At 28.1% G+C, this 16,018-nt stretch overlaps 1 protein-coding gene across 2 annotated transcripts; it reads right to left on the bottom strand.

Moving 5' to 3' along the window:
- Window positions 1–1,080: 1,080 nt before the first annotated feature.
- On the bottom strand, window positions 1,081–15,588 carry LOC100204733 (adenylate cyclase type 9). Of its 2 annotated transcripts, none has more exons than XM_065812668.1 (4): window positions 15,449–15,588; window positions 4,434–5,878; window positions 3,035–4,033; window positions 1,081–2,959 (listed from the first exon to the last, which is right to left on the bottom strand). In XM_065812668.1, the coding sequence occupies exons 2-4, from the start codon at window positions 5,776–5,778 to the stop codon at window positions 1,743–1,745; spliced, it is 3,561 nt and encodes a 1,186-aa protein (XP_065668740.1). In that variant the 5' UTR covers window positions 5,779–5,878; window positions 15,449–15,588; the 3' UTR covers window positions 1,081–1,742. The 2 variants fall into 2 exon arrangements, with proteins under 2 accessions (XP_065668740.1, XP_065668741.1); XM_065812669.1 differs by having other exon boundaries at window positions 15,155–15,466.
- Window positions 15,589–16,018: the final 430 nt, after the last annotated feature.

Raw genomic sequence — 16,018 nt, 5'->3', positions numbered from 1 at the left:
GTTTACGATCGTTTAGATATGATAGTAAAAGTTTAAGGCTTTCATGAGAAAAATCATAAGCTTCCAATTTAGCTATTTATAAATCATGAGGAATCATGTCGTAGTCTTTTGAAAGATTTATATGTATGGAACAAATAGTTTCTCCTTTATGCAAGCATTCCTGCAATTTTTTCTTTATGCAAGCATTCCTGCAATTTTTCCTTTATGCAAGCATTCCTCCAATTTTTTCTTTTTGCAAGCATTCCTGCAATTTTTTCTTTATGCAAGCATTCCTGAAATTTTTTCTTTATGCAAGCATTCCTACAAATTTTTCTTTATGCAAGCATTCTTGCAATTTTTGAGTAAAATAAAAATTAGAGTTATATTAAAAAAATTAAATGAGTGTGCGGTTTAATAAGAAAAGTGAATTTTTTTTACTTTTTTGATTATTTATTTAATCTTTTTTTCTAGCTACATAAAAATTATACGATCAGAATGGAAATTAGATTTCAAATAAGGTAGTGCTAAAATTATTAGTTTCGTTTCAAGCGCTATTTTGTTTGCAACGTTAAGATATATATAGGAAATTTTGACTCCCCGTTAAAGTTGTATAAAAAAAAGAAAAAAAATGGAGTTAAATCGGCATATATTTTAGAAATTCGAATAGAGGAGATAATTCTGTATTTGAGTCTATTTTTGTTTTTTTCATAGCCATATATGTTCAGCTTTTATTTGTTAAACTCGATCAGTGTGTGGAATGATATGGTGTGCGGTTTGACCCGGTTTTACTCTATTCTATTTTATTAGTAGAGTTTTTTATTCTATTCCTTTGATAAAAATACATATAGCAAATACTAATTACAAAAATAAAACGTGGAAGGATTGATTTTATGTATTTATTATAATTATTATTTCAATTTATATCCGGGTTACATCCGCGATCTTGAGCACGCTAAACAAAATGTATCATACATGTATAAACACTGAGAAAGCCTAGGTGTCCACGCAGTGCAATTTATTATGCGCGTCCATCTTTGAAATATATCAAGACAAACGTTCTTAATATGTTTTCAACTTAAAATAAAGAAATTCTAAAAAACATTTAATAAGTCAATAAAGTTATTATTTTCGTAACAAAAACTTATCTAAAAAATTCATAAAAACAATAAAAAAGTTCAAATATTCAAAGAAATATAATAAATAATTTGCAACACTATAACACAAAATATCATTCAATATTCAAACTTTAAACTCGTACTTTAAAGCTTAAAAACAAGCAAAGTTAAAAAAAAAGCAGAAATGATTTATTTACAGTGATTCAATAAATTAAGGTTAAATTGATACACGCGCGCCCGCAAGTGAACACACGCATTACTACTTGAAAAAAAACACAGCTTCCTAATAAAATAAGCACCGCTTATTACTTATTGTTTATGGGTTTTTACGCAATAAAGTGGTTTAATTAGTTAAAAAAATTTAATACCAATTAAAAGTCGACAAAATGTTCAAGTAAGTCACAGTTTCAAAAATATCAAAACTATATACTTTCCACATGCTAAACAATCATGATTTCCATATGTTGCCACTAAATTATATGTTAGTTGCCACTAAATTACCTTGTACCATACAAAGGATTACAAAACTATTTTTATGCATTAAAATAAAGTCATAAAATAATTATTATATTTTTAATAATTTAAAAACTGAAGATAAAAACAAACTTTTTTTTAAACAAATAGACAATTCAAAATACATATTCGTTTTTATTTCTTGCTAACTAGTAGGTAAGCCGTTACCATACCTTTACCTTTAACAGGTATTGCTCCGCGTTCAGTAAAAGTGTAAAAATTTTCTAGCTTTTTCATACATTCCTCAGATACCTGAATTTTATCAACAACACCAGTTGAGTCCATACGACTAGCAACATTGACTGTGTCACCCCATATATCGTATTGAGGCTTCATAGTACCAATAACTCCAGCAGTAACTGGACCTGCATTAAAACCACAGCGAAGATGAAATTTAAAACCTAACATGTTTTCATTAAAATCATCTAAAGATCTTTGCATTACTAGGGCAAAGTCCATTAAAGATTTTAAATGTAAATATTGTTTATCTTTTTCATCTGATAATTGAACAACTTTACTAGTTTGATTTAATCCAGAGGCTGCCATAAATGTTGTGCCATAGACAGTTTTTATTTTCTCAATATCTTGAAACTTCACAAGTTCATTATCAAAATCAGCAACTAACTCATGAAGTATTCTTATGCATTCGAGACCACCTGCATAGTTCTCTTCATAAAATCCACTAAAATTAACAATAGTAGCAAAGAGGACACCTACCATCTCATAATTCTTAGAACAGTTATTAGTAAACTTTAACTCTTCAGAAACATATCGAGGAAACATATCACTAATAAGCCAATCTGCAACTTGTTTCTGTTCTAATGCAATATTCTTTTGTTCAGCTGCTTCTTTATCGCCATAAAAGTTTGCTCTGACGCCTTGCTCATGAATGCGATTTAGAATTGTTATTAGAATGATTTGAAGAATCACTACCAAAACAATATCCATTATCATAACATTATCAGACTTGTCACTGCGAAGCATACAGTTTGAAGAAGGTAAAACAACAAGCATTAGAATAAAAGCAAGAGCCCAAATATAGGCAAAACTAGTCTTCATCAGTGAGGATAATTGTGTAAAATTGCAAAAATGGAGAAGGCTAACAAACATTAACATTGCAAAATATTCTATTTGAGGCTTTTTCCAATTGTTTGTCTTACAGTCTTTGTATGTTGAAAAAACAACTATTATAGGAAGACACATAATAATCCCTCCATACAAGTGCGATGTCACCCAAGCCGAAAAAAGCTTACTTTTAAATGATTGATGTAAGTTGGAATTTTCTGTCAAGTCGTGAAGACTTTCAGTTGTGATACTTTCCATGTTGTTCGAAGTTATATCATCTGTACTACCTAAAATATATACTTATAATAAGTCAGTTTTCTGTAGGTCTGATAAAAATATTTTTAAATGTAAAACTAACTTACTGTTTTCCGGGTTAGTTGCACATGTACTCATTTTTCCTTGAAACTTTGATGGCGACAATTTATAACATTTAAGTACAAGTAAAGATAACATTATAAGCACACTGCAAGCAATTAAAATAACTAAAGTCATTGGAAAATTGTTGGAGAATAGAATACATACAATGATAACACCTATCAAAATTATTGCGCTTGTTACAACATCAAATAAAAAGTGAACTTTTGGTGATGCAAAAGTTGTTACTTTTGGGTTTAATTTCAAACCTTTAAAGCCCTCATCTCTATATTTTGCTTCAGTAATGTTCTTTACTATTTTAGTTTTTTGCGAAATATTTACATCATCCTCATTTTCATCATTTTCCTTTTTATCTGCCTTAACTTCATCAATAAATGTCAGTGACCACCAACGTAAAGGAGGATTAAAAAAATATTCTCTTTGAATTTTTTTTCCATGCATAAGTTTTACAAGTTGATTATCGTTTGATGCTTTCATTGCATCCCTCATTAGAGCTTCATTTAATGCTAAACCATACGAGAAATTAAATGTCGCACTAGGCTTACCAAAATTTGTATTTTTTTTAGGCAAATTTTCCTGGAAATGACTAGGTGAAGATAGGGTTGAAATACTTTTTGACAAAAACTCGTTTTCAATACTGTCATCTGAATCTGATTGTGGAGTAATATGATTATTCATACTAAAAGAAACATCAACTTTATTTATAGATAAAGAAGATTTAGATGTGGCTACTTGGAAATTAATACTTTTTGACTCGACATCTAAATGATCAATAATATTTGAAACACTTCCATTTCTTTTGTTAATAGGTACATCACTGGTTTTTTGCCAAGGTTTATATGCACTTAAGCCATTTTTTCGACATGAAATAAAATAAGAACTCAACTTTCCACCAGAATATTCAATTCCATCTCCATCTAAAAGCACATATTGGTCTTTGAAATATTTTCGAGTAACTTCTGTTATATGAACCATTCCAGGTTTTCCTAAATTATTTTCAAAAAATTTTATTAAATTTTGGTTTTTACAAATTTACTCATTATTGATAATTGAATAAACTAATTAAAACTAAAAATAATTAAACTAAAACTTAGAAACTTATAAAAATCACCTTGTGGAAAAAAAAATCAGGTTAAATGGAAAAGTGGTTATTGAGAAAAAGCTTGTTAACTTTAAAAAAGTATTTTACTTTTTTAAAGTATTAGTTTAATTCACTTAAATAAGTATTTATATTTAAATCAATTAATTAAATTATTTAGTTTCAGCTATAAAGTATTTTGAAAAAATGATATCAATTTATATCAAATATTGCGTCATAAAATTTATGAATTTAATTTTATGAAAAAAATTATTTGTAAAAAACTTTATTACTATAAAAAGTATAACCTTTAGACTCCATTTTGTTAGCTAGATTAACATCATTTGACCAAACATCAAACCTTCTTCTTCTATTACCAACAACACCACACAGTATATTTCCAGTATGAATACCTACACGCATGTCAACTTCTTCCCCAGTTTTTTTTCTAAAATTTTTTATTTCTTCGACAATATCTAAACCCATTTCAATACAAGAGATAGCATGATACTCTGATTCTTCTGGACAACCAGCAACACAATAATAGCAATCACCAAGTGTGCTGATTTTTTCACAGTTGTTAATTTCTGTTAGCTCATCAAATTTACCAAAGAGCAAGTTTAAAAGATGAACTAGATCATCTGCTTCTTTATTAGCAGACATATTTGTAAACCCTACAATATCAGCAAATAAAATACTAACATTTTCCATTTTGTACATAGAAAAAGGTCGAAATGATTTAACTCTTTTATGCTTTAATCCATTTTCAATTAAGAAATCTGCAACTTTTTTGGGCATAACTGATTTTATCATTCGATTTTTAACACGCTGTTCAATGTCTAAATCTTGTTTTGCAACAACACTTTGTCCAACACGCCAAAATGTACTTCTTTTACGAACTTGTGCCATAAACACTGCTGTTAAACCTAAAGCATGAATGCATAAATGCAGAATGATTATACCTCCAAGTTCATAACCAGTTCTTTTAGTCGTACTTTTAAACGAAGCTGCTAACTCTCTTGCAACTGAATAAGCTAATGCAAGTATAAAAATCCCATAAAGAGGCAATGCTGGTATCATAGTATATATGACTGTAATCATACATGTTGCTAGTCCAAATCGTGCACTATATGAAAAGTCTGTATCATTAACTACAAAAAAAGCTGCAACTTCTGCACCACAATATACTAATGTTAATATGACAGATAATGATCTTGCAATATATATTCTACTATAAAATTTATTAAGTCTTGTAAAAAAAAATACTATAATAGCAATTACACAGGCAACAGCACAACCTACAGCTAATTTTATATGAGAACTGGCATCTTTGTGGCTTGTAGCAATATATACAGAAAGTATAACTGATACAACTGACATGTAAAGTAAGGCGATTTGAAAACATCGTTTGTCGATTGTAACACAAAGTCGCTGGAACTCTGATTCTAAAATTTCAGAATCAAAACAAGGATTAAATATGTTTCCAGAAGCTCGTTCGAAAAATAGTGGTAAGAAACCTTTTCGATCTCTGGTATCAACTATAGAATTAAACGTTTCATGTTTTTTATTGCTAAGATTTTTATTTAATTGCATTGACACATTTAAAGTGTTATTAGCCTCAGTCGGCGAATTTTTGACATGACCATTAAGCATAATACAGGTAGGTGAATGCAGTTGAACCCGTTATAGCAGTTCCAATTCTTAGTCATAAAAAAACTATACCATACCAGATGTACCTTTTTTCTAATAAAAACTAAAAAACAAAACCATTAACTTTAGCAGACAACTATCTGTGTTTATATAAACATAGTTAAATTTAACAGCGCATTACTATATTGATAATAACTTTTAGCTATAAACTTATTATTTATTAAAATTAGAAAAAAAAACTAAATTTCAATATAATTTACTGACGACGCCAGATTTACATATAAAACTATCACGTGATAATTAAATAGTTAAATGCTTTTTCGATTAAACAACCTTTTTCTTGTTTTTTCTTGTTGTTTTTTTTGCTTTGTTTGTTTGTTTGTTTTTTAGTTTGCTTCAAATAAATTTATTTCAAAACATAGAAAATATATAAATATTAATTTAAGAAGTCGATTGCCTTTAAATAACTAGGTATGATCTGTTTTGATTATCGAATACTACTTCTAATTATAGATGTTTTTTCTTTCGCAAAAAAATATAAACAAAGAAATGCAAAGTTTATATTATTTCATCTTTTTGATATCTACCCACCCGTGTAACGTATTCTTATTAGCGTTTCTACAAACTTTCCTACTCTACCCTTTTAAAACGTTATTAAATTTTAATTGTTTTGCTAAGCAGTTTTTTTGCAAGAGCAAAAGGGGCTATTTTTCAATCATAAGTAAGAACGAGAACTGTCATAAACAAATTAATATTTTTAGTGTCTGTTTCTTAGTTAAGTGCATGCATGTGAAGTTGCTGTTATGTTTTTTGCTTCTCAGAATAGCGGTGTTCATTTTTGAATAAATTGTTATAAAGTCATTTATTTAAAAATATCAATAACTGAACAACTTTAATTAAATATATTTTTTTTAATTTATTTTTGATGTTACTTGATTTTGCATATTTTGTTTTCCGACACGTTACTAAGATACAAACATAGTTTTTAGCAAATATGACTTTATTGTGTTAACAGATGTGTTTTAATAGCTGTAAACGAGCGAAGATTTATATAACGTTAGATGCAACGCAAATCCAAACCCTAAATCTAATGTAATTTTAATACCCACAAAGTTACTAAATTGAAAGAGTAAATTTGCAAAAATTTAAACTTTTGTAAGCTCTTAGAACTGATTGTTCAATGTTGATGCGTGACAACCGTCGTTTAAAATAGATTAAAACAGATATTTTATAAGCATTGAGTGTTTTTTTAAGTGATTTACCAGACAGGGTTAAATTTTTTCTTATTTGGATTTCATACAACATTTTTCTATACAACGCTCTTATATACAAAGATATCGTCGAATAAGCTTAGGAGCAGCCACCAATAGTCATAATGATTAATTCAAAGTAACTTCCGTTATTGACCAGTTTTAATGTGGTTTGTTAACTTTAAATAATGATTATTACGCGGTATTTCATTAAAAACTATGTTGCTACAACAAAATCCGGACCGTTATGTGATCCAGTCACCCCCAACTCAGCGCTTGAATAGTTTGGTACGCAAAAATGTTGGTCAACAACGAGCGCTACTTTGGATTAGTTTTTATATCAATTTGTAGTTGTTTCTATGTTAAGCATAGAAATAATATATTCGGTAAGTATTTTAAAGATAAAGTTGATCATCTCTTCGTAGAGCGAACTTGCGTTAGTGTAATTGTTACTTATATAACCCCAAAAATGAGTAAAAATGTTTTAAAATATAGTTGTAGCTTTAATTTTATTATGGGTGTTAAATAATGGTCGCTTATTGTATAAAGTAAGCCATGGGTGATTTTCAATTTTTTAACTGAAAGAATTTGTCTTGATGAATGCAAATATTTAGAAAAATTTGACTCACGGAAACTTGATTTTCTAAAAGATTATTTACAAAATTTGAAATTTTAAAATAGAAGCTAAATTATTTTGAAAACAAAAACTGAAAAAGAAGGGTTATTACAAAATTTCTCTAAAATGAACAAAATTCAAGTCATAGAAATAATTTTTCAAAAAAGATAGTGAGATTTTTTAATTCACCTGATTTAGATTTTCAAACGATATAAAACAAAGTTTTGACAATACTTAAAAACATAGCCAATCAAAATCAAATCAAAACATGGTATTGAAAGAAAAATATTCGTAATACAAATGCAATTTTCAAAGTAATTTTAGACACACATTTCTTTATGCGATAAGCTCATTAATACAACAGGTATTGAATAATTTATTTACATTTCTTTCGTTCATTTTAGACATGGATAAATTTATAGTTTGCTTTATTTTTTTTTAATTATATCAAAGACTTAAAATGTTTAATTACACCATAAAACTTTGTTTTTTTTGTTGTTGGTGATGTCATTTTTAAGTTTTTTTCTTATTTAATTTCTAATCAGACTCTGACACGTTTTCAAAAAAATGTTGTTTGGTATGTTTTCTACAACCTTAATTTATTTGCTTTATAAAGACTAAAATGCATCTTTATTAAAAATGTAATGATAGAAATTTAAAAAGTTATACGAAACAAGAACTTTTGTGAAAAAACATTTATTAAAATAATTAGTTAAAATAATTAGATAATTATCTAATAATTATAATTATTCATTTATCCATTGCAATACGCAACGTATTGCTGAAAGTAAAAACAAAGTTCAAACTCAATAGAATACAAACATATACAATTTTTTTTAGTTTGTTAATTCTATTTTGAAGAAAAACCGTAGTTTATTAATTTAACTCCAAAGGGAAGCGCTACGATATATAAGATCTGCCAAGATTAGTTTCGTAATACGGTTGATGGATTATCATTTGCTTTACTTCCAGCATTATTTGAGTGGTGAATATTGCAATGGATTAAATGAGCAATATTGTTGTATTAATTTTTTTAAGTTTCTTTTTGTGTAGAATATTATAGGGTTTGTCCATAAATTACGTCACGCAATTTTCAACCATTTTTGACCCCCTTTCCAATTTATGGACTACCTCATAACAGTTTTGTACTGCATAAAGTTTCAATATAACTTTTCTGTGTTTGGGTTGATATTGAGGAAGTTTTGAGTTGGTCAGAAAATATTCCATGTTTCACACAACAACTGAAAATCTGAAATAGGATCGTCCATAAATTACGCAACGTTAAATTTATTTTAAAAAAAGGCGTATGAGATCTAAAGCTCTTTTACACCGTGATTTTCAGTAAACTTAGCTATTTTGAATTTTTTTTTAACCTAAGGCTCTGCAAGGGAAAACTTTTGATCTTTTTTGTTTTAGTGAAATTTAACGTTGCGTGTTTTGTGGACGATCCCAAATAGTAAGGATTTCATATGAACCATACAGTAGCGTCCTAAAAGTTTAAGGACTGTCACTTATTTCGCTATAAATTTTGAACGACGCATTTAAGACTTTTCAAATCTTCACTGAATATGCTAATAATATTATTTATCTAAAAATGAAAAAAATTTTTCAAAATAACATTTAAATATGTGATTATAAAAAGATAACGGTTTTTTTGGTTTTTTTGAATGTTTAAGAAAAATCTTAAAAAAAGAAATTTTGCTGTGACCTTAAATGCTGAAATGATGAAGTTTTATCAAATAAAATGCTCTGTGTTGACAGCCCAAGGTTTTCTTTGTAAGGTTTCATTGTTTAGCAGAAGACAGTAAAAAACCACTTGTTTCTGTAAAGAACCGTAAAGCTCGAATTTAGTTTGCAAAAACAACACTTAGATTAGATACCGAATCAGTGGACAAAAGTTCTTTGAAGTGATAAATTTCATGCTATTGGGATAGATCCAGAGGACACAGGATGTAAAAAGATGTCTTTTGAGCCATTTTTTGAATGTTTCGGAGGTCTTTTGAACGCTTAAGACGTCGTTTGAACGTTTAAAAGTTGTCTCTTTAAGGTCCCGTTCCCACTGGAGAATTAAATATACTTAACTTCCTGCAGATAAGAGATTCAATCGTAAGTACTAACTTCCAACTGTTAAGCATGGTGGTGGAAATATTATGGTTTTGGGTTGTCTCAGCCGTGATTGTATTGTACCTTCCCAGCCGGCATTTGGTCCAAAAAACGTCTTTTGAACGTTCAAAAAATGTCTTTTTAGGACCAAATACCGGCTGAATATTCTTTGAAGGAATTATGTTTCAGCATATGTATAAGGAGATCACCAATAATAAAATTTGTTCATATTAAGGATAAAATACCAAGAGGATGGATATTTGAAAAGACAATGACCCAAAGCATATTGCAGACTTTGTTAAGAATTTCTTTGCCTGCTAAAAAATCGCCAAATAAAAGGGTTAAAACCAAAAAATAAGATTGATTTACTTGCTTTAATTGAATCAGAATGGTCGAAGATTCCATTAGATGTTATAGTCAAGCTAGTAGACTCAATGTTGCGTCGTTGCAATTGACTTTAAAGGTTATCCAACGGAATACTGACGTTTTGAAATCAAACCTTTTTTTTAAAACATACTTGTTAATTTTAATTAATAAAACTATTAGTGTCTTTAATCTCTTAAACTGCAGAAAAACCGTTATCTTTTTTTAATTAAAAGTTAAATATTATTTTGAAAAAAAATTTTTATTTTCAGATAAATAATATTATTAGGTATATTCAGTGAAAACTTCAAAAACATTGAATGCGTCGTTCAAAATTTATTGGGAAATAAGTGACCGTCTTTAAACTTTAGAACGCTACTGTATATATTGTTACCATTTACATAAGGTGACCATACGTACTCGTTTGGCGCGTACAGTAAGCGTTTGACGGTAGTTTTGCGCGTTTAAGGTTTGTACGCGTTTGCGTACGCGTTTTTATATTTAACAAAAGCAAATAAAATTCTTTCAAAAAATATTAATTGAAAGACTTTTAATAAATGAATTTTCTAAATTATAGTTAAAAGACTAAATGAATAAAATTCCAATAAACTTAACTATTAAACACGAAACTAAATGAATTGAATTCCCGTAAACATTAAAAAAAAAAAGTTTTTAAAACTCCCGTTAGAGAAGAAAGAAAATTACTTCGAAAGATTTTTCAACTACAATAAAGAAAATGCGCTCGTTTTACGCAAATTATGTTTGCCTTGTAATGTTTTTTTTCCCAAATTAATGTAAATAACGCTTAGCGATTTATTTTAATAAAAAGTTCATAAAAATAAGTGTTCATAAAAAAGTAATTTCAGATTTTTATTACTATTTTTCAAATTCAAAAAATGAAAGAACAGCAGATCAAAGATGACCTCCTCAAATGTTTGAGCTCCTCAAATGTTTGAGCTCCTCAAATGTTTGAGCTCCTCAAATGTTTGAGCTCCTCAAATGTTTGAGCTCCTCAAATGTTTGAGCTCCTCAAATGTTTGAGCTCCTCAAATGTTTGAGCTCCTCAAATGTACTATTTGTCAAAGCCTAATTGAAATTAGTAGTCGTGGACGGTCTGCAATTGAAGATCATTGCAAATCTATCAACCACAAAATGACATTGGATGCTTTTATATCGTCAAAAAAAATCACAAACTTGATGAAGAGTCAGAGCTTTGTTCAAAATGAAAAAATATTAGCCATTCAAAAGCGAACAATTGCATTTCACTCAATCAAACACAGTCATAGTTTTAGAAGTGCTGATTGTACATTAAAGCTAATTAAGAAATTTTATAATCCAAGATTTGCTTGTGCGCGTACAAAATGTGAAGCAATAATTGTAAACGTGTTCAAGAAATATTGCGAAACTAACTCAGAAAATACTTTGTTAAAAGCATCATATGTGTCAATTCTTTCTGATCCATCAAACCACAAGGACGTTAAAATGTATTCAATTTTGGCTCGTTATTTTGATGGTAAAAAAGGAGTGCAAGTTTAGCTGATTAACATGGATTGTGTAAATAGAGAAACATCAGATATTTTATCAGAAGTTATCTTTAAATGCATTAGTGCTAACAAATTTCTTCAAAAGTTTTGGCTATTTCTGCAGACAACACCAATACCAAAATGGAGGTTTAAAACGAAACGGTAATAACAATATTCACAATATTCATCAAGCTAAACCGTGAAATCGTTCGTACCGGTTGCAATGCTCATATTTTATCAAACGCAATAAACACTGCATCTGGTTGTTTATCTATTGATGTGGAAATAATTATTCCTAAAACTTATTTTTTCTTTTACCGTCTTACTGTTCGAGTTTCTGGTTTAGAAAATTTCTGCGATGAGGCTGGTGTGGAATATCAAAAATTGCTAGGATTCTCAAAAGTTCGTTGGTTAGCATTACTTCCGGCTATCAAAAGAGTGCTTAAGTTATATAAGCCACTAAGATCATACTTTTTAAGCTTAGAAAGTTGTCCGAAACTTTTATTTGACTTTTTAAGTAACGAAATGGGTGAAACAGTATTGTTTTTTGTTCACAGTCAGGCCAATGTTTTTTATAACACGGTAAAAAAAATTGAAAAAGGTGATATTTCTGCTAATGAAGCTGCCGTAGTATTAAAGGATATGTAAGACCAGATAAAATCTGGAAAAGAAGAAAAATTTCTACCTTTCATGGTAAGACAGCATTTGCAAGTTACTTAAGAAAGTAGTCATTATTTGAAAAACCAATTTCTGAAAGAAGTAGACATTTTTTACAGTGTCTGTTTAGAGTATATAGATGAGTGGACGCGTCACTTTAATCAGGTTGAAGTTTTTAAATGGTCTTTACTTAACTGTTAAGTTGAATGGATTGAAATTATTAAAACTACAACTTTTTCGAAAAAATCGATAGAAATCATATTCGATGACAATGAATTGTTCGACGAAATTCGGAGAACTGATTTATATTTCACAAAGGAAGAGTTTTCATCTTGGAACTCACAGTCTGTTGAATGTGACAAGCGATGGGTTGAAATTTTTTCTTATTTCGAAAATAACCACGTTCACGAAAATAAGTCGCTTTATGTTTGCCATATACAAACGCTTTTGTAGAGCGATTGTTTTCGATTGCCAATAATATTTGGACGGAAGGGAAATCCCAACTTACAATGAAAACTTTGGCAGCTATTTTGTTCGTTAAATTTAATTTAAGAAAATATAGCTGCTCAGAATTTGCAGAACAAATTGAAAAAGATGACATGTTGCTGAAAACAATTCATTCTTATGAAAAATATTTGCGATTTAAAAATGAAAATATAGTTTAATATCTTTTCCATAATTTAGTTTCTTCACATGCTATTTTAAAATAAATAAACGAGTTTATTAGTAAAACTCATTTAAACCAGGCCTGTAGGCAGAGCGGGAGCGAGGGGGGTACGTACTCCCCTGCGCTTTGACCTGTTTTGTCACTAAAAAATTGAAAATAAATTTATGTTCAAAAATTATTAGTACTACACAAAAAAAGAGCAAGGGCAAAACCGTCTTAAAAATATAAAAATATAATTAATCGTTTTATTAAATTTATGCAAAACCTTATCAAAAAATGGATGAACATAGACGCTAAAAAAATTTTATTTTAGCCTTTATTTTTATTATATTTTTGGCGCCTCTTGAAAAAGTGCTCCCCTTTAAAGAAATGATATTTAAATCAGGCTACGGGCCTGATTTAAATACCATTTGTATTTATACATACCAAATTTATTCCTTGTACGCGTCTGGTATTTTTCAAATATGGTCACCTTAAATTTTATCATGTGAACCTTATTGAATTTTAGCATTTTATTAGAGCTTTCACTTATTCTTTTTAGAAACTTTTTATTTACTGTTAATTTCGCTAAATTGAATATTTTTAAAAGTATAAAAAAAAAATCGTCATAAATTTAAGTAACTTTAGATAGATAGCATTAAATAAACATATTATTCTATTTAGTTTTCTTTAAATTTGTTTTATATGAAATTTTTAGAATATTTTTGTGTAGTCTTTTTTTAAATATTTTTTTTGTTGTTGTTGAAATTTAAATGGTTTTTAAATAACCTTTATGAATCTATTTATATTAATTTTTGATTTTAGATACTTTAAGTATATATCCTTTAATGTTAAATGTCATCTCGAAAAATTAATGTTAAATACAAATACTAGTGCTAAATCGCTATTAAAAGAATTTGAAGTGCTTATTGTCTATAAAGTAGATATTTTAAATATTTGTTTTTTAACTTAAATGTTAGTCAATACCAACACTTTTTTAAAATAGCATTATTTCTATAAACCAAAAATACCAAACCAAGCACTCAATGGACAACTTTGTCATACCCAAAAAATTATCAAAACAAGCTTATTTTTTATTAACTTGCTTTAAGGATGTGAATTTAAAAACAAAAAGATTTGATCCAATTATTTAAACGTGCCATAAAACAACACTTATTGAACTTAGACGCAAAATAATACTGCTCTAATTCAAAAACCTTTTTTTTTCAAAAATTTTTAAGTTTAAACTAAAAAAAAATTAATTTAAAATTGTAAATATAACTCTTGTCTTCTTACTTGATTGTGTAGAAACCAGGGGCGGATCTAGCTATATTCTTTCTTGATTATGAAATGTGGAAACCAGAAGCGGATCCAGATTTTTTTGTTACTTAAGATAAAACACCAACAAACACCAAAAAAAATACTGGATCCGCCCCTGAGAAAATATATACTGATATCAACAATTTATATCAACGGGGCTGGATGATAAGACTTTTGTCTTCTGCCAGCCAGCTCCAGTCGAAATTTTTCTTTCTTTATACTTTTGAAAAAAACATTGTAAAGTTTATGACGAAATTAATAAATAGCTTCTATTAAGATTTTGTTTATTAAAATTTTCTGATTTAGTGATCAACGGTGATTTTATACTTTTGTTAATTTTATTCCCCAATGTGGAAAGCTTACATGATTTATTTTAAAGAAAGCTTCACAAGACGTTTTAAAAGCTTTTTTTGGTTTAGATAAATTGTTTATATGTTTCCTGTGAAGTGGAAATAATTGTCCTTTAAATAGTGTCACATATACTTCGTTGAAACAGCGTTTTATGAGAACTTGTTCATGCTTAGGTGTTAATTCCGTGCCCGTATTTACTGAGAAAAAGTAAAACTAAATGTCCGAGACTTTTAATTATAGCTTTTTAAAGCTTTCATTAAAAGTATTCGTTGTTATAATATTATCTATTAAGTAAGCAGATATATGGTATATAAAATATACAATACATAGGCTAAATGCATACAATAACAATTAAACATCAACAAACAAAACATAACAAGACTAATTTTTTCACAATTTCACTTTAAAGTATTTATAAGTTACGTTATAAATCAAGCAATTTAAATGTTTAATTTGGTTCTTTACTTATTGTGCAGCCTTATTTATATTTTAGGTAACCTTATGTAACTTTAAATTAATAAACTTAAATTATTTGACGGTACAACCTTACCATCGAGGTTATCTTCTTATCGTAAAGCCAATTTAAAAGGTTTCGTATCAATCCCTATTATTTGCAAGAACTAAAATTTGAAATCCATACGTTTTTTAAATATAGGCTTTTTACTTCGATGTATTGTACGCGTTTTTCACCATAGAAACAAATAAAAAAACGATAAGTTTAACAATATTTCTGTGTATTTATACTCTAGAGCTGCCTGAGTAAAAAATGTTAGTTCTGCATAACAGATCAATTTTTCAGAAAATAAATTTTTAAAAAAGAAATTATAACTTTAACTTTCCTTACCCGACGCAGTAAAAAAAATGTTAAAACATTCCCATATTTTTGAAATTTTTTTTTCATTAAAGCAAAAGCAAACAACAGTTACATTTAAACGAAGACGTCATTATTCTCCATGAATTTACTTGAGTTAAAAATAGTAATAAATGTTTATTAAGAAAAATGTTAAACTAAATACAAACATCTTTTGCGCCTCCCAGCAACGAACAGAGAAAATTTTAAGTATTAAGTGTGAAACACTTCAGAGTTAGAAATATTTTAGTAAAGTAATAAATCTAAAGATTTATTACGCAATTTAGGATATACTAATAAATATTTTTTAGAACATGAAATTCAAATTGCTAAACTTTTTAGTCTACTAAACTAACAAACATATATATATATATATATATTTACATATATATATATATATATATATATATATATATATATATATATATATATATATATATATATACAGTGCTCAAAGTGAAGCTTGAGGCGGCAGGATACCATCTCTTCACCTTTTTGTAAAATATAAATTATCCATATATAGTATATATGCTATATATTATATATATATGCATATATATATGT

Source organism: Hydra vulgaris, chromosome 12 (genome assembly GCF_038396675.1).
Source record: "Hydra vulgaris chromosome 12, alternate assembly HydraT2T_AEP".
NCBI classification, from domain to species: Eukaryota; Metazoa; Cnidaria; class Hydrozoa; order Anthoathecata; family Hydridae; genus Hydra; species Hydra vulgaris.
The sequence above is the reverse complement of the archived record's forward strand: the minus strand, read 5'-3'. Positions and strand labels throughout refer to the sequence as shown.